This window comes from Carcharhinus amblyrhynchos, chromosome 9, assembly GCF_965287045.1.
Source record: "Carcharhinus amblyrhynchos chromosome 9, sCarAmb.v2.hapA, whole genome shotgun sequence".
NCBI classification, from domain to species: domain Eukaryota; kingdom Metazoa; phylum Chordata; class Chondrichthyes; order Carcharhiniformes; family Carcharhinidae; genus Carcharhinus; species Carcharhinus amblyrhynchos.
This window is the reverse complement of record NC_137332.1, coordinates 76,910,488-76,933,814: the sequence shown is the minus strand read 5'-3', so window position 1 is coordinate 76,933,814 and position 23,327 is coordinate 76,910,488. Positions and strand designations below refer to the sequence as shown.

General features: G+C 41.0%; 1 protein-coding gene across 1 annotated transcript in view; it reads right to left on the bottom strand.

Annotated features, from left to right (window-relative positions):
• The window catches only part of astn1 (astrotactin 1), a 2,322,431-nt gene that overhangs the window by 1,447,977 nt on the left and 851,127 nt on the right, over positions 1-23,327 (bottom strand). The window contains exon 4 of the mRNA XM_080195939.1: positions 12,967-13,116. Coding sequence (XP_080052065.1) covers positions 12,967-13,116 — 150 coding nt within the window. The remainder of the gene's footprint in view (positions 1-12,966; positions 13,117-23,327) is intronic.

The following is a 23,327-nucleotide window of genomic DNA, read 5'->3' as shown; positions in this document are numbered from 1 at the left end:
AGATCATGGACACGGATGCCATCATCTCACGTGAGAGCACCATCCACTAGGTACACAGTACATACTCTTGCAACTCGGCCAATGTTATCTACCTGATACGCTGCAGAAAAGGATGTCCAGAGGCACAGTACATTGTGAAGACCATGCAGACGCTACAACATCAGATGAATGAGCACCGCTCGACAATCACCAGGCAAGACTTTTCTCTTCCTGTTGGCGAACACTTCAGCGGTTATGGGCATTAGGCCTCTAATCTTCAGATAAGCATTCTCCAAGGCAGCCTTCACAACACATAAAAGCACAGCATCGCTGAGTAGAGACTGATAGCTAAGTTCCGCACACAAGGATAGCCTCAACCGGGATCTTGGGTTCATGTAACCCTACCTGTAACCCCCATAATGATTTGCCTGGGCTTGCAAAATCTCACTAACTGTCCTGTCTGGAGACAATACACATCTCTTTAACCTGTGCTAAATGCTCTCTCCACTCACATTGTCTGTATCTTTAAGACTTGATTACCTGTAAAGTCTTGTATTCCAATCATTATTTTGTAAATTGAGTTTGTGTCTAAATATGCCCTGTTTGTGAATAGGACTCCCACTCACCTGACGAAGGGGCAGCGTTCCAAAAGCTAATGGATTCTGCTTCCAAATAAACCTGTTGGACTTTAACCTGGTGTTGTGAGACTTCTTACTGTGTTTCCCCCAGTCCAACGCTGGCATCTCCACATCTTGCCTGTCCACTGTCAGAATTAATTACATTGTCTCTTAGATGGAGAAACACTAAGAATGGAAGGTTGACATGGCCCGCGTAGGAACAGTGACGTAGATAGAGTATGAGATTCTGCATTGGGAGTTTGAGGAAGTGAGTCAAATCAACAATAAAATGTAGTACATGACATGATAACTTTGAAACTGTCACCTGAACTGCAGACAATTGGCATTGGATCAAAGAAGTTAGGACATTTAATTAGTTTTTTTTTCCAGATTAATTCACGGGATGTGGGCATCACTGCTGGGCCACTATTTATTGCTCATCCCTAATTGGCCTTGAACTGAGAGGCCATTAAAGAGTCAACCACATAGCAATGAATCTGGAGTCACATGTAGACCAAATGACAAATTTCTTTCCCTGAAGATCGTCAATGGACCAGATGGATTTTTACACCAATTGTTTCATGGTCAGCAGTTGACATTTTCATTCCAGATTTTTATTAAATTCAATTTCACAGCCTGTTGTGGGGGGATTTGAATCGTGTTCTCCAGAAAATCACCCTGGATCACTGGATTACCAGTTCAGCAACAATGCCATTACACCATCATACAGAGCAGAGTAATGAATTGAGTAAAAATCAGCAGAATGGGCCAGGAAAGCTCTTCACGTAACAGTGTATAATAAAAGAAACTCTAGGGAAGTGTGATCATACCATGGTGGAATTTTATATTGGATTTGAGAGTGATTCAGTTAAGTTACCACCTTAAATCTAAACAATTAATTCATAGTTCATAGTGATATACATACTGTTGAGGAATAATAAAAAGAAAGAAATGGTCAAATCATGGACAAGAAGAGAAGTTATGACTAGCATTAGATTAAAAGAAAATGTTTATAATGACGTCAAAAAGGTAACAAGGAGGGACTTTAAAATTCAGCAAAAGGACAATTAAGAAATTGATCAAAAATTAGGTTATCCGAGGAAACTAGTTAGCGGCGTACAAACTAAGTGGAAAACCATATCTAAACGTATAGGAAGGAAGAGATTATTGAGTCAATCTAAATCCCTAAGAGATAGAAACAGAATAAAGTACAGTGGAAATAAGAAAACGGTAGAAACATTAACTAAATATCTTGCATTTGTTTCTTGGTCGAAGCCACGACAAACACTTTAGAATATTGTTCTAGTGAAAATAAGGAATGTGTGGGCGGCACGGTGGCTAGCACTGCTGCTTCACAGCTCCAGGGATCTGGGTTCGATTCCCAGCTTGGGTCACTGTCTGTCTGGAGCTTGCACATTCTCCCCGTATCCATGTGGGTTTCCTCCTACATGCCAAAGATGTGCTAAAATTGCCCCTTAGTATCCTGAGATGTGTAGGTTATAGAGATTAGTGGGTAAAATAGTGGGATAAGGGGGTAGAACCTGGGTGGGATTGTGGTCGGGGCAGACTCGATGGGCCGATTGGCCTCTTTCTACACTATAGGGTTTCAATGATGAAGGAACTATAGGAAGGTAGTATCAGCGAAGGAAAAGTATTGGAAATTGCAATGCGAATAACATTCAACAAATCCCCTGGACCTAATGATTTATATATTAAACTTTAAAGGACGTGACTACAGAGAGAGTGGATGTACTGAATTCGATCTTCAATTATTTCCTATATTCTAGAATGACCTCATGGGTAGGAAAGCACTAAAATAAAGAAAGGAAACAATGATCCAACTGGAAGGCGAGATCAGGTTATTGAGTTAGATGATCAGTCATGATCCTAATGAATGATGGAGCAGGTTTGAAAGACTGAATGGCCTCCTGCTGCTCCTATTTTCTATGTTTCTAATTATGCTGACATCTGTTGTAAGGAAAATGCTTAAATCTATCATTAGAGGAGTGAAAGAAAGGCACTCAGGAAATGACAATACCTTATTGGGCAGAATCTACATAGATTTAAAGAGGAAAATCATATTTAACAAACCTATCAGATGTTTTTTGAGGTTGCAATTTGTGTCAGCTTTGGTGCAGTTTCAGGTTGGGGGATTGTAACTATATTGAAGGAGCAATTAGGGGAATCCAGATTACAGCCGTGGGGAGGGGGGGTTGAATTTTCCATCCTCAGGAAGGGCATCCTGATAGTGGTAGGGGGGAATAAGCAGATTGCGGTCATGGGGGAGCAGAAAGAAATCATTTGGCACGTAGAAGACAATCTTGTTCCACCTGGCCCATAAGCCATGTTGTAAAGGCACTCACAATATGGATTTAGTCTTCTTCATTTCCCTTCAGCTGCTGGACTTGTAGGGGGTGAGGAAACGCAGCTGAAATGAGTTATAAATGAAAAAGGCAGGCAACCTCTTTGAGATATTTGTCATGAGCAGATAAGTGCCACCATCATTAAAACCAAAGCTTAGTGTAAGGAGAATAGGGTTTCTACTTCAGCATTTTTAGTTTTAAACCTCAAATCATCTTTGAGAGCTAAGATTCATCCTAAGATTTGTATTTAAGATTTTAAAACTTAGTCAAATTCAAAATGAAAACTGGTGAGAATTTTGAATTCTTTATTTAAACATAATATTTTTAAAAGGCTGTTAACATTCACTTTCATAAGTTGTTTCTAGGAATATGTTACCATTTAAGATGATATATTGTTGATGTTTGAATTGGCAGAATAGGCCAAATCTTTACAGAATGGTCCTCTCTGTATAAGAAAATCAGTATGGCTGACATACCCAATTTGCAAATAACTGGTGAATGACAGATTACACTCTTAACTGTTTCTCATTGTTGGGGGAAGGAAAATGTAGCTTCATTATTTAATATAATTCTGTTCCTGATAAATTGAATGATATTTAAACACAAAATAGAAGATTTTTTAAAGGGTTTATCAATGCTGTTTTTCATTTCGCACAGAATTAAAGCAGTACATTTATGAACAGTAAACATTTATTTCATTGAATTTCACAAGTTGGTTATGATGGGATTCCACTGGGTGGAATTTTCACACATTTAACATATTACTTAGATTTGATGTACATTGTGAATTAGGCTCATAGAAGTTACTGGCGTATGCTTTTTAATTCATCGGGTAACTGAAATTACTGGGGCTTTGTAAATGTTATCAACAAGCTGTTTACAAATTTAGTTTTCACGTATCTACAATTCATGAAACTACCGCCAGAGTTCACAATTATGTCTCAGCATCAACACTGAATTTCTGGATGATCCTTTGGTTTATAAAATCTTGAGGCCAGAGCAGCAAGCGTGTTGTTGTAGCAGCTTAGTCCAAAGGAAAGCTTTGGACAAGATCTCAAAGCAAATTGAGGTCCAGAGATGAAATGAGCTATTTGACATAAATCCCATCTATGTGAAAGATTATAGTAAATAACAAGTTCTATTTATATAGCACTTTTAACATAGAAAAATATTCCAAGGAAGTCATACTCACAGAATAAATAAAAGAGTAATATTGACAGCAAACATGACTTCCAATATGCTGTTCAACATGGGGAGAAGAAAAGGCTCCGAATGAAGATCCAAATCCAACAATGATCATTTCATGAGGATCTAAACATTTATTGGAACTGAAGTTTGATTTTGGCCATTCATAAGGAAACAAAGTGAAACCGTGCAAATTGTGAAATGTGGAACCGATATCATGAGCGGAACATAATGTGGATTTGATAATGGCATGAGAGTGGTTGGTAAAGACTCCACTACCTTCCCATCTCCACCACGATTGCACCTTCCAGCCCCACTCCACTGGAGGCCCTTAATTGGGCAATGAATGTCTACTTCAGGGCCTCTCTCACTACTGTTGGAATTAACCCAGCAGTGAAACTGAGGGGCTTGCTATGTGGAAAGTTCAACAAGTAAACCCATGTGGGATTGCTTGTAGGTTCCCCAGGAAGAAATCCTGAGTCAAACATCCAATGCCTGATCAAGGGACTGGCATCGGGAAGAGGATGGCCTACTCAAAGCCATGTGCTGCCCTTGCTGCTGATGCTCAACCCCTAAAGACCATAATCTCATAAGCCTCCCATCCTACGCCATCACACACCAATGGCTTAGGATCCAGCAATGAATCGAGACTTCATATTTAGGTCATACTGGCAGCTGCCACCGTCTTCCCAGTAGTGCAGCTGTTCAATAGAACTGCTGGCTTCTGAGAGATCAGCAACACTCAGCAGGCAAGACATCTATTCCCAGGGTCCTTGACTCTGGGGAGGCTTGACCACCACCCAGCTAGGTTCCTGAATGGCACTTTACATGGTAGCCTGCTCCAAAAGAGACAATGTGGGGCTTTTACCATCCCAACAACCATCTAATATCATCCATGATTTATTATGTATTTGGCTGTTTCATTAGAGATGCCAGCTTAATAGATACATTATGGATAGACTTCCAGTTATTGGCAATCTTCCAATAACAAAGTGATCTCTAAGCACTCACGGCAATATTCAGGAAGAAAATGGGCACATGTAATAATAGCGTAGATGAATATTAATTTAATTGGTCCAGCAAAGAAGTTGTAGTGATGGCAATTACTTCTAATTGTAATGACTGGCTCATCTAATTTAAAATTGAGAATAGAAGACACTTTTTCAACTCAGCCAATAATACAACTGCAAAAGACCTTAGCACTTGACATGAAAGGATGGCTTATCAAAAAGGAATTCCAATATCAGCTCCATCAAATCCTTGACAAGAAAGATAATAGCCCCAAAATTACTGTCAAAATAATGGTGAGACTAATCATGCTCACTGCTCTTTTGGTACAATTGACACAGCAACTTTATTGGCACGATTAAACAATAAAATCAAAAAGTTGCTTTTGAAGATGTGTCACTCCCCTGTTAGCTTCATCAGCATGACATTTGTCTTTGATCCTGCAAAGCATTGAGTAGGGTAAAGTTCGAAAAATTGAACGGATGATAGATGATCAGTAGTCATTTCAAATCAAAGTGTTTTTTAACAATATTAGCTATTGCCAGCCTAACACAAAAAATATTATTACGAGTCTGGTGTTCTAGTCAATCAGATTTTAATAGTTGTTGGAGACATTAGGCTGGAATCTTACTAGCACACCCACCCGATGTTTATAGGATCGCGCCTGAAACCGACGGAGAATGCCATTTTGCAAGCCTCAATGGACAGGCATCCTGGTAAAATCAGGGCTATTAATTTTTATTTCACTTTTCCTTCATTTCTTTTTATCTTTCTATCTTAATTTAATCTTTCTCTTCATTTTTGCTTCTGTACCTGATTTGATATTCAACAAAATCTTGCTGTCATTTATGCCAATAGGATCTTACCATCCTACTAATGGCACGCTCCTGCCATGCATTTCCCAAAGGCAACAGGCGCATCCAATAGGAAACCCTGTTGACAATGGCAGGACCATAAGATCCCGCCACCAGCAAACGGCACACCGTCATCTCAAAACATGCTCATTGAATTCATACACTAATTTACGCTTCCAGCAATTTATCACATAAAACATCACAGTGGTTATTCAAGCAAGGTCAAGTTCAATTAATGGCAGGCACCTTGATTGACTAGTTTTCAGTTACAAATGGAAGCTTAGTTGCTTACCAGCATGATTAAAGAATATGTTTGCAACATGAGGTCCCCTGGAAAGTCTGTACTTAAAAATGTCAACTGAATGAATTAGTGGAAACCAATACCTATCAACTTGTAAAACTAGCCAAAGTTCATTCACAGCTTTCCAAAGGAGCTGACAGCTTAAAAACAGACCAGGATACAAGGCAATGACTGTGAAAGCAGATACAGAGTTTGTATCCTTCATCTGTAAATCCAAAAACTGAACACATCCAAAGACCGTACTCTTTTGAACCCCATCAACCTTTAACACAGGAAATCTCTAAACCGAGGCAACGTGAATCTTATCGACCACACTCAACCTTTAACACAGGAAGCCTAGTTGTTAGTCTGCACAGTGACACTCTGAACTCTCTTTTACAGGCTGAATCACGAATGACACCACAGATTAGGAACTTTTTCCAGCATCCTGTATATAATATTCACTGATATATCTTCAACTTTTCTGACCGTGTTATTTATCTTTATAAATGAAGCCAGCTTAGGGTTAGGCTATTGTATTGTCAGAAGGTCTATTTGTATAAGTCGTATTTGAAAGTCAAAATTATCTGGCGTGATTGGCCCTGAGGATTTTGGATATTCAACCTGTAATTGCACACAATACATTGGGACACGAGCTTGTCATCTAACCCATAAGCATATGCAAATCTGAAGGATTATATGGGTCTTAGTTATTTCATTTTCTGCAACCTCAACACAATCCGAGCATCAACTGTGTCAAAAGCATTGTACGACAACGGAGGCCAAATTCACCCTAAACACAGCCATAAGCAGAGAAGTAAAACCCCAGAAAACTGAGTGGCTATTAAATTTCAACAATTGCTATGAGTGTGAACCCTACAAGTAATATTGGAAGGGTAAACCACTTCATATGCCAGGCAATTTAAAGTTTAGTTGTCATTTAAAACCACTGGAACCACTTACAGCAGAGATTATACTGGTTTGTAACCACAGACAATGCATCATTCAGGGTTTTACCCACTATCCCAATAGCAGGTACATCTCTATTTCTGTGCCAGTCCCACTTGCTGCATTTATTCAAACCTTCCACAGAAAATCTGAACAAACCTCAACCGCTTAAGAATAGGCTTTGGAAGGTTTGGTCACTTGATCCACAAGTGAATCACGAGTAATGTCCAAGTCAGACCATTGACCACGGACTGAATTCCTGACCTGAGAGATCCCTTCCTGGTGGTGACTTAATGATTCACACTGCATCAGTTTAAGCTGTTGACAGGATTGTTAACTTCAACAGCGAACAATAACTGCTTCCCTAACATATGAAATAATGATAATGATGACCTGCAATCGCCCTTCAACAGTGGATTTAGAGCCAAGATGATAGCCATCCAAACTATCAAAGGGACACTTTGTGAAGCTCTCACATTCATCATGCTATCATTGGAGGGTTCCACTGCATTACTGATTGAGCTGTGTATTCATTCCACATTGGCATGAATAAGCTTCACGCTTGGAGCAAACTTTTATTGACATTGTGTGAAAACACTCTGGAGGCTGCCCAGCACACCAACCATTGCCTGGTTAGTGCCCATTAACCTTCTTTGGTGGCTGGTCCATAACATTCTGCATCTGTAGTGGAACGAGTCTGTGATCTCACGATCAGGAGAATTTTTTTTCTTTTCACATGTACGTGGTGAGCTGGATGTAATGGCAGCAACAGGATCCCCAACGGCAGATTGGAAAACCTGGGGCAACCCTGCATAGTCGATTCTGGGAGACACAACACAATTCAATTGGCATCAGACAATTAACACCCTGATGTCATTTGAAGGTTAAGATTGAGCTCAAGGGCAGTTGGTAGCACTGGTCATTGCTGAAACATTGCCTGGAACAGCAATGGTCTAGATCAAAGGCCCCAGAAAGGGGAGTGGAGGAGATTGTTGGTGAGGTGCTGTGACAGCAGGAAGAACTCTCTTCACTGAAATCATACCATTGGACTTTTTAAAATTCTTTTGCAGGATGTGGGCCTCGCTGGCTAAGCCATCAATTGATGCCACATCCCTAATTGCCCTTGAAAAGGTGATGGTGATCTGCCTTTTTGATCGACTATAGTCTTGAGGTGTAGGTACATCCACAGTGCTGTTTGGAAGGGAATTCCAGGGTTTTGACCCAGCAACAGTAAAGGAATAGCAATATATTTCCAAGTCAGGATGGCGAGTGGCTTAGAAAGGAACCTCCAAATGGTGGTGTTCCCAGGTATCTGCTGCCCTTGTCCTGCTGATGGTAGTAGTCATGGGTCTGGAAGGTGATGCCTTCCAAAAGGTAACTTGGTGACTTCCTGCAATGCATTTTGAGATGGTACACATGGCTGCCATTGTTTGTCAGTGGTGGAGGGATTGAATGTCTGTGGAAGGGATAACAATCAAGTGGGCTGCTTTGTCCTGGATGGTGTCAAGCTTCTTGTGTGTTGTTGGAGCTGCACTTATTCAGGCAGGTGACAAGTGTTCTATTACACTCCTTACTCGTGCCTTGTAGATGGTGGACAAGCTTTAGGGAGTCAGGAGGTGAGTTACTTGCCACAAGATTTCTAGCCTTTGACCTGCTGTTGTCGCCACAGTATTTATATGGGTAATCCTGTTTAGCTTCCATTCAATGATAACATACAGCATGTTGATAGTGCAGGATTCAGCGATGATAATATCATTGAATGCCAAAGTGTAATAGTTAGATTTTCTCTTGCTGGAGATGGTTGTTATCTGGAAATGCATGAGCAGACAGGCCCTGGGTTAATGTCTCATTGAAAGATGGTACTTCTGACAGTGCAGCATTCCCTCAAGATATGCAAGTTATCAGCTTAGGCTTTGTGCTCAAATTTCTGGAGTGGGATTTAAACCTCCAACCATCTGACTCAAAGGACAAAAGCAAATTACTGCGGATGCTGGAATCTGAAACCAAAAGAAAAAATGCTGGAAAATCTCAGCAGGTCTGGCAGCACCTGTAAGGAGCGAAAAGAGCCAATGTTTCGAGTCCAGATGGCCCAGGTTTTGACAAAGGATTGTCTGGACTTGAAACATCAGCTCTTTTCTCTCCTTACAGATGCTGCCAGACCTGCTGAGATTTTCCAGCATTTTCTCTTTCAACTCAAAGGACAGTCTGCTTTCTTTGAGAAAGGACTGAGACCTAAGTTAATCCAATTTCTCATTTCACTTGTGATGAGAGGTGTTTGAACAGTTCTCTTACTTCATTAACTCTGGTCAAATCATCACATCCACAAAATGAGAGAGCAATGGCCTTTGCATTAAATTTGTTGACAACCTCAAAGATCAAAGAACAATACAGCACAGGAACAGGCCCTTCAGCCCTCCAAGCCTGTGCCACTCATGAGCCCAACTAGACCATTCGTTTGTATCCCTCTAAAGAACAAAGAACCTCCTGCCAATGTCTCTTAATCAACAACTCAGACGGTTCCTTATCCCCGGAGTTTATCCCTGGATGGTACAGTGGCACAGCAGTTAACACTGCTCCCTCACAGCTCCGGGGACCCAGGATCAATTCCGACCTCAGTCACTGTCTGCGTGGAATTTGCACTTTCTCCCTGTGTCTGTGTGGCATTCCTCCGGGTTCGCCAGTTTCTTCCCACAAGCCAAAGTTGTGTGGGTCAGGTTGATTGGCCATGCTCAATTGACACTAGTATCAAGGGGATAAGCGAAGTAAATGTGTGGAGTTATGGGAATAGGGCCTGGGTGGGATTGCAGTCAGTGCAGACTCGATGGGTCAAATGGCCTCCTGCTGTACTGTAGGGATTCAATGATTCTATAAGGGTTGTCCCTCCTTCTCTCCACTTCCTGCACCAACAGCCCCGGTGCAGCATCAATGCAGGATGGAACTTGTCCTCTTCCAACTCAAACCATTTCACTGATAGTTACCATGTGGCACTTCTTGCCATTGAAATCCCATTTAAGAGGCGCTGATTGCCTTTAACTAGCTTTGATTCCTCCCAGTACCAAATGCACAACTAATGAACAGCAGCACAGGAAGTGCTGGATGTACGTGTACATCAATGAGACAAGCATTCAGTCAGGTTCTATACATTGCTTATGTCTTGACCAACTGGTGCAAGTGAACTCTGCATTTACTACCATATCCCTTCCACTCACCCCACACTTCCCCTTACCTTAATTTTAGATTCAGGTTCAACTATTGCTGAGAATTAATGCTGATTAGGAATGGAATGATTCTATGCAAATACATTTCGTGAGGGATGCTTACAGCCAACCAAAGTGTAAACTATGAGTGTGCAACAAAGGTTCAATTCCTAAATGCGACTGGGCAGGATCTGTGTTAAAGAAAAACTTTCCATTACATTCAGCAAGCACAGAAAAAACAAATCTATATTCTGGTTTGAACGAAAGATTCATCTTACAGAGTATAACGGGTTATTTAACCTATAGTTTTGTGGCTTTGGCATTTCAAAGACACTTACTTAAAGGAAAGCACTAAATGTCTTCAGGAGGTTTCTAACTTTACCACTGTCCTTTTAAAACACAGTTGAGTCACACAGCAGTGATGGGATGTAGTGCTGAGCTCAGAAGTAATTTCTAATAAAAGGAATTATTATTAAGTGCAAGGTGCTTTTATCTAAAAAGCTACCATGCTTTAAAAAGACATCGATTGCATTTGATGTGTAAGACAGTGTTTTTTCTCTTCATCGTATCTGTACAGTGAAAGGTCACTCAGGTAAGAAATTTTGAAACTCCGTTGGCTGACCAGTTATTCTTTTATAACATATGCAAAACATGCAGTATTTCATGGACATCCAAAAGCCAAATGAAATGTAATTGTAACAAAACCTTTGCAATTAAAAGATATTTTTGATTGCACAAGTATGTCCAGATATTTGCTCGGTAAACTATTTCTCTGTCAACTTTAAAAAAAAATTCATGAGATCTGAACATCACCAGCAAGTGCAATGCTTGTCCCTCACCCCTAATTGTCCTCAAGAAAGTGATGGTGAGTCATCTCCCTGAACTACTGCAGTAGACTCTTGCAGCCTTGACATTTGCTCTCTTGATTTAGGAACATCGTTGAGACATCAGTGTAACTAAATCAATATAAATTGAAGAAAGATTGGAAGCTGAACCAATATTCAGTCAGGTAAAAAGAGATAAAATAGAGGGGTAAATGTAACTCAAACTTTTTAAACTGAGAGCGGTTGCTAATAAGATTGATTTTGAGAGAAACTTGTGTCAAAGAAGCAAAAAGGAAAAAGTGCTCATGCTTAAGCAAGGAAGCCATAAGTTAAAATTAACAGGGTAACTGACATCTAAAGCTGAATTAAATGTGGATGATAGGGTTTTGCCTGTTGTTTGGAGAGCTGGCAGAAGGCCTGTATTGATTCTATGGGTGAGGCACAAACAAGTTAAGGCCTTATCGGGCACATCACTGGCCAGCTTTTGGCTTTCCCTCAGATTAAATGATCCCGGGCCAGCTGATTAGAGCACTGGGAGCGCTGCTTCAGTGGGTGTTGTCATTGGATCCCTAGATATAGGAGAGTGAGGGCAGGATTATTGTTTGGGATGCAGAGGGATCGAAAGCAAGGATGCTGCAATGCCTTTCTGTGCCCCTCGCTTCCTGCTGCTCCTGGATCCCTCAATCGTGTGCAATTCCCCAATCCTCATCCCTGACAGTCTGCTGTTGAACCTGACAGTTTGATGGGAGTCTTCAGAAGACACAAGACAGCTACACGACTCCCAATTAATCCCTCAGCCACCATAAAATCTCAGTGAGCTCAGTGATAATTGGTGCCAATTGACTACTTTAAGAGAATGGTTCCCGGGAATGAGGGACTTCAGTTAAGTGAGAAGTAAGTTGGCAACGCAGAGATTTGATACAGCTTGTCAAAGCCTGAGGAGCCTAGACACATAGGATAGAGACAAACTATTTCCATTGGTGGATAAATCAAGAACTTGAGGTCTCTGAATGAAAGCAATTAGCAAAAGAATCAAAAGCAACATGAGCAAAAACATTTTTATGCAATGGTTTGGAATGCATTGCCTGAACAGGTAGCGTAGGTGGGTTCAGTTGCGGCTTTCAAAAGGGAATTGGATAAGCACCTAAAGGGAAAAAAAAAATGGTTGGAGAACTATAAGGAAAGCATGGGGAGATGACCCACTGGCTAAATTGTTCTTGCAGCCTCTTTCTGGGCTGGCACCATTTTATGATTCCACACAACTTTTGCCAGTGTCCTCTCAGTTATCTTTCCATGCCAGTGGGAAGAGCTATCCAAATTTGTGAGCACAATGACATAAGCATTTAACATTGACTCAGATCAATTCTTGAATCAGCAGAGTCTGATTACCTAACCATGGGTTTTGAAAAAAATTCACAATTGGGAAACATACTGGGAGGTATAGCTAATCTAAACTAAGAACGCTTGATTCCTGCAAAATTGATTTTAAAAATTGCAGGGTCTCTCGAGGTTGCGCCCAAAGCTTTTTAATATAACTTGGCAATGTGCTCGATTGCATCATTAAAAAAAATGCATCTGATTTGAAGGCTGTTTTCCCTGTTGCACATGTTCATGACTTTAAAGGGCATAAGTGAAGTTACTTTTATAATCCTGGAGAAAACAATGATTTTTCTTTTCAATCCAACATTGCTGAGAACAGAGAACAACTGACCTCTGGATTTACTTGTGAAACGTTTCCTCTGTCCACCAGAGGCACTGCGTGGGAGCAGCGCTGTCTGCTGGTGGCTGATGTCCACAGGGCTGGTAGCTAACAAGTTCTCCTTGTACTTATTCATGAGTGACAGCTTGGTGGTATCACTTCCTGTTGGAACAAATGAACACAGCGAACATAAAAACCTTTGTTTACAATTTTAATCTTTTTCCCCCCTCTGTCATCCAAACCTCACTACTATTGCTAACTTGTATAATCCCATCTTAATATAGGATGCAAAATATACTTCTGTCTCCAACGTGCATTGGAATCTATCATACCGTTGACCATATTGTCATATTCCAGAATCTCACTTTAAGGAGTGGGATTTCCAGATCTGCCAATTATAGAAACTGATATCCACCAACACTATATATAGGTTCAAAGCTGGAATGCATGCGAGATTCAGTAACCTGAATATTGATGACACAATTAGTAAACATTATGAAGTCTAGTAATAGCATCTAAGAGACTTCAAAACATTCAAGAATTATTTGATAAGTAATTCATCCGACTCTAGCTTACAAAGGAGACCATACAAGATCAGCATGCATGATTTTGTTTAACCAAATCTTTAACTGAGAAGCAACAGGGTAGTGTTTTGAACATCGTAACAGAGTAGAACATTAAATGATAGAGCGTACTCAATCTGGTTAACACTGCTGCCTCTCAGCCCAAGGGACCAAATTCAATTCTGGTCTTCACTGTTCGTGTGGATTTTGCACATTCTCCCTGTGTCTGCATGGGTTTCCACTGGGTGCTCCAATTTCCTCCCACAGTCCAAAGGTGTGCAGGTTAGGTGCAGAGTCCACGATAAATTGTCCCTCAGAGTCCCAGGATATGTTGATTAGTGCGGTAAATGTGTGGGGTTGGGGATAGAGTGGGGGAAAGAGGGTCTGGGTAAGGTGCTTTGTCAGGGAGTCAGTGCAGACTCGATGGGTTGAATGGCATCCATCTGCCCTGTAGAGATTCTATGATTTCATGAATGTAAACTCAATCTTCTATGCTCAGTAATATAAGAATATTTAGTTACATTTGATGACATGAACCTGCAACATTAATAAAGTTCATGTGAACTCCCAATTAGAAAAAAAGTCTGGACCAGTATTGTTATTTCCCAGTTTTTACCCCAGAATACTGAGAGAGGCAAGGGAGGAAATTGCTGGGGCCTTGAGAGAAATCTTTGTATCCTCGCTGGCTGCAGGGGAGGTCCCAGAGGACTGGAGAATAGCCAATGTTGTTCCTTTCTTTAAGAAGGGTAGCAAGGATAATCCAGGTAATTACAGGCCAGTGAGCCTTATATCAGTGGTTGGTAAATTATTGGAGAGGAGTCTTCAAGACAGGGTTTATTCCCAGTTGGAAATAAATGGATGTATTAGTGAGAGGCAACATGGTTTTTGTGAAGGGGAGGTTGTGTCTCATGAACTTGATTCAGTTTTTTGAGGAAGTGACGAAGATGATTGATGAGGGAACAGCAATGGATGTTGTCAACATAGACTTCAGGTCCATCATGGCAGGCTTATGCAGAAGATGAAGTCACATGGGATCGGAAGTGAGCTGGCAAGGTAGATACAGAACTGGCTTGGTCATAGAAGACAGAAAGTAACAGTGGTAGGGTAAATTTCTGAATGGAGGGCTGTGATAAGTGACGTTCCTCAGGGATCAGTGCTGGGAACTTTGCCATTTGTAATATATATTCGTGATTTGAAGGAAAGTGTAACTGGATTGATTAGTAAGTTTGCAGATGACACAAAAGGATTTGTGGATAGTGATGAGGACCATCAGAGGATACAGCAGGATATAGATGAGTTGGAGACTTGGGTGGACAAATGGCTCATGGAGTTTAATCTGGACAAATGTGAGGTAATGCATTTTGGAAGATCTAATACAGATAGGAAATATACAGTAAATGACAGAGCCTTAACAGTATTGACAGAGGGATCTGGGTGTACAGGTACACAGGTCACTGAAAGTGGCAATGCAGGTGGAGAAGGTAGTCAAGAAGTCACGTGGCATGCTTGCCTTCATCGGTCGGAGTATTGAATCTAAATTGACAAGTCATGTTGCAGCTGTATAGAACCTTAGTTAGGCCATACTTGGAAATATATCGTGTTTAATTCTGGTTGCCACACTACTAGAAGGATGTGGAGGCTTTGGAGAGGGTACAGAAAAGATTTACCAGGATGTTGCCTGGCATGGAGGACATTAGCTATGGGGAGAGGTTGGAGAAACTTGGTTTGTTCTCACTGGAGAGATAGAGTTTGAGGGGACAGGTCTGCAAGATTAGGAGAGGAATGGGCAGAGTGGAAGACTCAATTACTAGGGGGCATTGGTTTAATGTGCGAGGGGCAAGGTTTAAAGAGATGTACATGGCAAATTTTTTTACACAGAGAGTAGTGGATGCCTGGAACCTGTTGCCAGGGGAGGTAGTGGAAACGGATACAGTAGTGACTTTTAACCGGTGTCTTGACAAGTACATGATTAGGATGGGAATAAAGGAATATGGTCCCTGGAAGGGTAGGGGGTTTTAGTTAAGTCAGGCAGTATGGTCGGTGCAGGCTTGGAGAGCCGAAGGGCATGTTCCTGTGCAGTAATTTTCTTAGTTCTTACTGTTCCATTTTAAGGTATACAGACCAGTTTGGACCAGTATTTTCATTTGCCAGTTTTTACTGTTAGTTCCCTCTGGGGAATGTTAAAAGATTAACCATCACAAACCCAAGCACAATCTGCCTCAAATGCACCAACTTCCAACTTTAATCAATACAAGGTGGTAAGAGGAAGGTTTTGTTGAGGTATCGGCTATCTGTTAATTGTCATATTCAGTTATATTTCTACTCTGTGAAATATGAAAATGAGTCTTGCTTCCAGCATGATGCCTGAATTTTGTGATTATCCTCGAGTTTACTTAACTTGTCCAACAAACTCACGAATTTTTCCCATCATGCCACTGCTCTTTATCTGACTTTGAGGCATGAATAATTGCAATGGAGACAAAAATCAAAAGTAGTCCTGGAATAGCTTGGATTTTAAAGGATTGTAAGAATTTAAATCCCCCACAACAGCAAGCTGAGAGGTGGGGAAGGGGGGAGGTGTTGTTGTGGAGCGTCCCAATTCAGTCAAGTGGAAAAAAGTTGAGGTTGGCCTGCTAGGCCTAGACCAATTTGAGGGCCTTAGTGGTCAATTACCTACCACCTAAGGGTATTATCCAATTTCTGAGGAGGAGGAAACAATGCTACATTGGCAGGCCACCAGATATGCCTTGTAGCCTACCTGATGGTAGTTGCCTCCTAATTTGGCACTCCCTGCTCCATGGTGTGCCAAGCCATTAGCAACCTCCAATCCCACCACACCCCCCCTCTCCCCTGCTTCACCATGGCCTGCCTGATTGACTCTGGCAGCCAATAGACCCCACTGACCTTTTCTGAGGGCCTCCAGTGCACTGCCCATAATCCCGTACCTGAAGCAGTGACCACCAGCCTCAGTATCACTGGAATGAAGAGCAGCCAGCCCGCTGATTAGCTGGGATTTGATTGGAACAAATGGAAATAGAGATTGCCACCTGTTTACTAGCCAGTGGATAGAAACCGTCGCGACAGCCGTTAAATTCAGCCCAATGCTCGCATTGGCGTGTTTGCACATCCTTCAGGGATTTTCAATTTTGAAATAATCCCTAACCTTTCAAAGCTTTATGGATTGGCAAAGGAAAAGGTCATCTGTGATCTCTAGCGACAGAGTAGTAAGCCACTGATTGTTAGCTGCATCCACACAGAGTGGGCTATGTTTAGATGCAGTGAGTCTGCGTTTTCATCTGGTGCACAGTGGAAACTTGAAATGGCCATTTTTCATCAGGGGCAAAGTTTCCCATCCATCATTTCACATTAGCGGCTGAAGTCTGACAGATTTGACCAGAAAAATCCAAAACTTACTGTCACACTGCTCACTTTGGAACTCACATCCTGTCATTTACCATATCAAAACGGATGAAATTCGCAAAAAAAAAATCAGATCCTCTTTGTAAAAGGAGTGTTAGTTGTGAATGTTACTGGCAAGATAGTTTATATAGTTTCCTTATTCATCCATCAACCACAAATAACGTGTACGACGTTTGCAGCGAGAGTTTGTTACAATGTGGTTTTGCTTCTAGTTTTCTCAGAGTCAATTAACAGCGGCACGGTAGCACAGAACAAAAGGAGAAAAATGCCATTTTTTTTTAAGAACTAACTACAAGCAACTAGTCTTATGTAAGTTCTGTGAAGAGTATTGATCAGCAAAGATTGAAGATCAATGTGGTCCAACCACAGTGGCACAGCAGTTAGCACCACTGCTTCACAGTGCCAGGAACCCAGGTTCAATTCCCAGCTTGGGTCACTATTTGTGTGGAGTCTGCACGTTCTCCTTACGTTTGCATGGGTTTCCTACGGGTGCTCCTGTTTCCTCCCACAGTCTGAAAGACATGCTGGTTAGGTGCTTTGGCTAAATACTCCCTCAGTGTAACTGAACAGGAATGTGGCAATTAGGGGATTTTCACAGTAATTTCATTGCGGTGTTAATGAAGCCTACTTGTGATACCATAAGACAATAAGGAGCAGAATTAGGCCATTTAGCCCATCCAGTCTACACTGCCATTCAATCATGGCTGATATGATTTTCATTCCTATTCTCTGCTTTCTCCCCTTGATAACCCTTGATTCCCTTGTTGATCAAGAACCTACGCATCTCTGCCTTAAAGACACTCAATGACCTGGCCTCTGCAGCCCTTTGTGGCAATGAGTTCCACAGATTCACTACACTCTAGCTGAAGAAATCCCTCCTCAACTCAAATTTACTAATAAATAAGCTTTAAATCTTCATGTAATGTGACATGTTAGGCTACGGGGTGAATCATAACCGTGTGTTCCTATTCAAAAACAACTTATTTAGAGCAATGTTGCTTCAAATTTACAATAGTGGAGCTATTTCTAATATAATGAAGCAAGATGACAATTTGGTGACTCAATAGGGAAATCAATCCAATGTATAATAACCATTGTTTAATGAGGTAATTATCACCAACTGTGACTTTAAAACAGGACAGGAACTGTTCATACTTCATTTGTAAAGCTGAGTTTTACAAGAATTGCTAAGTTTCTCAGAATATAAAATGATTTCTTTTTTGCCAAGAAAACAAACTGCAGGAAAGTCCTAGCCACTCTAGAGCAGTGGCACCTTTTAGTGAGCAATTCTGCACCTCTGTTTGGGCTTTTTGACCAAAATTCAAATTTGTCCCCATTATGTTATTGAAGCTTGTTCTAGCTGCTGCTTCAGAGTGAAAGACTAAAACTATTCTAAATGATAACTTTCTAGTTGTGGACCTGCAACTTGTTCCCATCAGGTGTGTTGCTATGCATTTGCCGAGATGAGCTCGGAAATGTTAATGTGAATAGGATAACTCCATTTATTTTCTTCCCGTCTATCAATGTTACTTGGAGGAATGTTAGGGTTATCTGCAGTTCACAGGGAGTGAAGATAAAACAGTGAATTAACAGTAACTTGCTGAATAGTCCATCAGTGCAAGGTGACTTCAGTCAGACAAAGGGTACACAACAGATCAATACATTTACTCCCCAGGGTTCCATTCACAGTTACCTACAGATAAATTAAAGAAATCCTTAATGGAAAATAAAAGTAGAGGCAATAAGGGACTCAAAATAAGTTAAAGGAAATAAAACAAGTCAGCTTCATTATAAAACATAACCAAATGTAAACTTCAAGAAAAGAATCAATGTTCTCATATTAGTTCCATATATGGACTATCAGGTAGGCTTTTAAATGGGCGCACAGCCCTTCCATTATAACAAGTTGGGGGGTGGGGGGGGGGGGTGTTATTTAAATGTGCATGTGTTTGTAATAAGACCTTGATAATCATTTTTAAACACAATGGGTGAAGTGACGCCACACACTGTGGGCAGCACAGCTGTTCACAGTGCCAGGAACCCAGATTCAATTCCAGCCTCAGGTAACTATCTGTGTAGTTACTGCACTTTCTCCCTGTGTCTGTGTGGGTTTCCTCCAGGTGGTCTGGTTTCCACCCACAGTCCAAAGATGTATGGGTTAGATTGATTGGCCATGTGAATTTGACCCTAGGGTCAGGGGGATTAACAAGGTAAATATGACATATTACAGGAATAGGGTCTGGATAGGATTGTGTTCAATGCAGACTCGATGGGCTGAATGGCCTCCTTCTACACTGGACGGTTTCTATGATTTTATGTTATGCCCAGTTGTACCGGGCATAGATCGATCTTAAATGGACTGATGGAAGTCATCCAAAAATGGGCAACAACATTTTTGGAGAGGACTTTTGATGAGAACTCCTCTGAGCCAAGAGGAAGACAGTCCGCTGCTGGTCCATTCTTACTCCCACTTGCCCAAACAACCTCCCAAAACCCTGCAACCTCCCACAGAGGCCAATCTTCTGGCAAGTCTTCAGTCTTCCAACACTGCAGGGGCAACAATGCAGCACCCACTTTGTTCAACTCTTCAGCTGAATTCAAGTGAAATCCAAACCTAAAACTATTTCAACCGCCAAACAGTGGCTCTGGCTGGGCACCATTTTAGGCTGGAGATAAACATTTCTGACTCTGCAATGTTTCTAAAGTTAATTCACAATCATTTCTGGTTCATGGCTTGTGAAGTTACACTGGAATAAACACTGTATTGGTTTCGTTTCAATGCTGGAATCTTTTCCAGGTGAATTTCTCCTGGGCTTTGAGAATTTTTTGAAGGTGACTGTTGAATTTCAATAGCTGCAACCTGTAATTAATGGCATGAGTGGGAAATAAAGGCAACAGTTCTCAGTGTTACTGTCAGTGATTTTCTTGATAACGGCAGAAATGCTACAAGATCAGTCAAGCATCAGCTTTGCTGATGCCAAACTCTGGCATATCTGGTAATGACATGAGGTTAAGGTTAAGTTATGCCTGCAAGTGACAGTGTTATGGTTTGTTACAATAGCAAAGAGCTCCAGGGCCACATTGAATCAAAACAAAATCAGTTCATTTGGGACTACCCTTGAGTTACTTTAGTCCTCTGAATGCCACATGAATTAAACAGAACAGATGCATTATAAAGGACTGAAGAATCTAATATCTTTATCAGTGCAATGGGCAACAAGCACTATTGACCAGTAATTGTAGGAAACATTTGTTTTACACAGTACAATTAAAACCCTTGGGACATGCCAAACCACATTACAATCAATGAATTACTAGAGAGTTATTGTCACTGTCATTATATAGGCAAATGCAACAGCTATTTTTGTGCACAACATTCCACAGATAGCAGATTATATAAATAATCAATTAATCTGCACTGGTTGACAGTTAAATGTTGTTCAGAATTCCTTTGTTCTTCTTGACAGCTCCTGGGGCCACTGCTGAACAGCTCACCTAATAGGTTGACCATAATATTAGAGCACTCCACCAGTACTACAATTTAGTGAATTCACGGCTGAGCATTGTAGCAGGCTCAGGGCACTATTGGCCACTGCTGGGATCTTCTGAGCCCTGTTCTGTTGCTTGTTTTTCACACCATTGGAGAACCCTCTGCGGAGGAGGGAGGTGGGGTCACCTAGGGTGGAACTGTAAGACCCCGTGGATAGGAAAAGTTGGAAAATCTCGTCATATGTTATATTGCAGATCTATGACCTCCAATTCAGAAATTTTCACAGAGAACATCACTCAGAATTCCACAAATTTCCTATGAGACAGAAGGAGGCCATTCAGCCCATCAAGCCTTCATCAACAACAAACCTATCCATACCCTATCCCCTTAACAGCAAGTAACTATCCTGCTTGTCCCCCGACACTGAAGGGCAATGTAATCTGGCCAATCAACCCAACCCACATATCTTTGGGGTGTGGAAGGAAACCCAACCAGACATGGGGAGAACGTACAAACTCCACATCGGCAGTGACCTGAGACTGGAATTGAATCCGGGCCCCTAGCACATGACACAGCAGTGCTAACCACTGTGCCACCTTGCTGCCCTTTATATGTGCTAGAAGGTTGATCCAGCAATTTCAGTTACACTAATTGCCTGCCAATAATGCTCAATTTTTAAAAGCATGAATGAAAAAAAAAATTAAATTTATATATTACCTTCCATGACAAATAAATGCTCCACAGCACTTTGCAACCAATTAAGCATTTTTGAACTGCAGTCACTGTTGCAATGTAGGGAATACTACAGCCAATTTTGTTTTATTCATCCATGGGCTGTGGGTGTTCCTGGCTAGCCTAGCATTTTTTGCTCATCCCTAATTGCCCTTGTGAAGACAGTGGTGAACCGCGTTCTTGTATTGTGCAGTCCATGTGGTGCAGATACACCCACAGTGCTGTTATGGAAGGAAATCCAGGATTTGACCCAGTGACAGTGAAGGAATAACATTTTATTAAGTCGGGATGGTGTGCAATAATGGGGACCCATGTTAAAATCCCACCATGACAAATGGTGAAATTTAAATGTGTTACAAAACTGCAATTCCTCCTGATTCACCAGTACCCTTTAGAGAAGGAAATCTACTGTGCTTACCTGGTCTGGCCTACATATGACTCCAGATCCATTGTAATGTGGTTGATTCTTAACTGCTCTCTGAAATGGCCTTGTCACTTAGCTGGGGGTAACTAGGGGTTGGCCCTGCCAGCGACACCCACATCCCATGAATGAATTAAAAATAGGTAAGATGACATTAGTGAACCAGGTGACTTTTTACAACAATTAATCACGGTGATCGTCAAACTTTTAATTCTGGATTTTTTTTTCTGAATTCACTACCTGCCATGGTGAGATTTATTCCCACAGCTTTACCTTTGATCTCTGGATTAATGGTCCAGTAAGAATGCCATCATGCCCACCAGAAGATTCTGCCGATGGCCAATTGCGGGTCACCTCTGCTGCCATAATCCTGCTATTTGGGGGAGGGGAGGGTGATGGGGGGGAGATGTGGAAGATCCTGTTCAGCAGGTCAGGCAGCTTTTGTTTTAAGAGAAGCAGCGAGTTAACGTTTCAAGTTAATAACCTATCATCAGGTCAAAAGAAGCTATATTTTAATTGCTTTTAAGCAAGGACAGAGGAAGGGATAAAGAAGGAAAGAGGAAGGTCTGTGATTGAATGAAATGCATAAGTGATTAAATAACCAAAAGGGTGATGGTTAGCATAAGAACTTAAGAAATAGAAGCAGGAGTAGGCCATTTGATCTCTTGAGCGTGCATTACTATTCCATAGCATTATGACTCATCTGAGGGAGAATTTCGTATGACCAATGCACCTAACTAGCACATCTATCAGATGAAATCAGAGCATCTGGAGGATTAAGCAATCTATATTTCTTTTAAAGGTATAGATTAAAGTACATTCAATCAGGAGCTTTTGTGCAAAAAATGGGTACAACTCTAGCTAGATTTGCTTTTAAAGAAAGGTGTTTGCATGTATGAGGGTTATGGTTTCAGTTCAAAATGAGTTTATATTGTGCTGTGAGTGTTTATGGTATAGAAAGTAGCTTAGAAAAAGAATGAGATGTTGCTGAGCAACCCAGCACTATTTTCAGAAAAAAGAGCTTTTCCAGTTTAGATTTAGCTGGAAGCCAAAAAGAAAAGTTTCACAGTTAGAGAATGAACATTTTTCTCAGTTATGCTAGGAGAAAAACTTTACAATGGAATAAGGGACAAGGAAGCAAATGTCAAGAACAGTGAGTTAAGGAAATTCGAGAGATGAAGAGAAATGTCGAGGAAGCCTGGAGTTAAAAGAACTGCAACTAAAATAGGATATTGTTCATTGAAGACAGAAAGGGCTGAGAAGGATTTGGATGTGAGAAGCCAGAAACATATCCAAAGTGGTTCTCAGATCTGTGATATTTTACTACCACCTGTGAAATGATAGCTGAAATAATTGTGGAACAATCGATAGTTGGATCTCAGAGTTTGTGTGAAAACATTTGAGACAGGAAACTGGAAAAGAGTGTTGGAAAACCTGGAGCTGGATTCTTGATGAAAACAGCTGATGGACAGCATTTGTTTAAAGAAGAGTTTAAAGTGTGTATTTTTGAGAGTAGAAATTGAAGACATGTGCATACAGTCATCTGGGAAAATTTGAGGCAAAATCCAAAAAAGATTGTTCGAGTGGAGTGTTATTTTTTAAATCTGTGTACATTTGTGAAGATGTGTGGTAGTATGGTCAAACTTTCCATGTTTAACAAATGTTTTGTCATTTAAAGCTTATTGGCATTCTTCTGACTCTGTTCCACCTTGTTTTCTAAAAAAAAAACAAGTATAATTTTACAGTA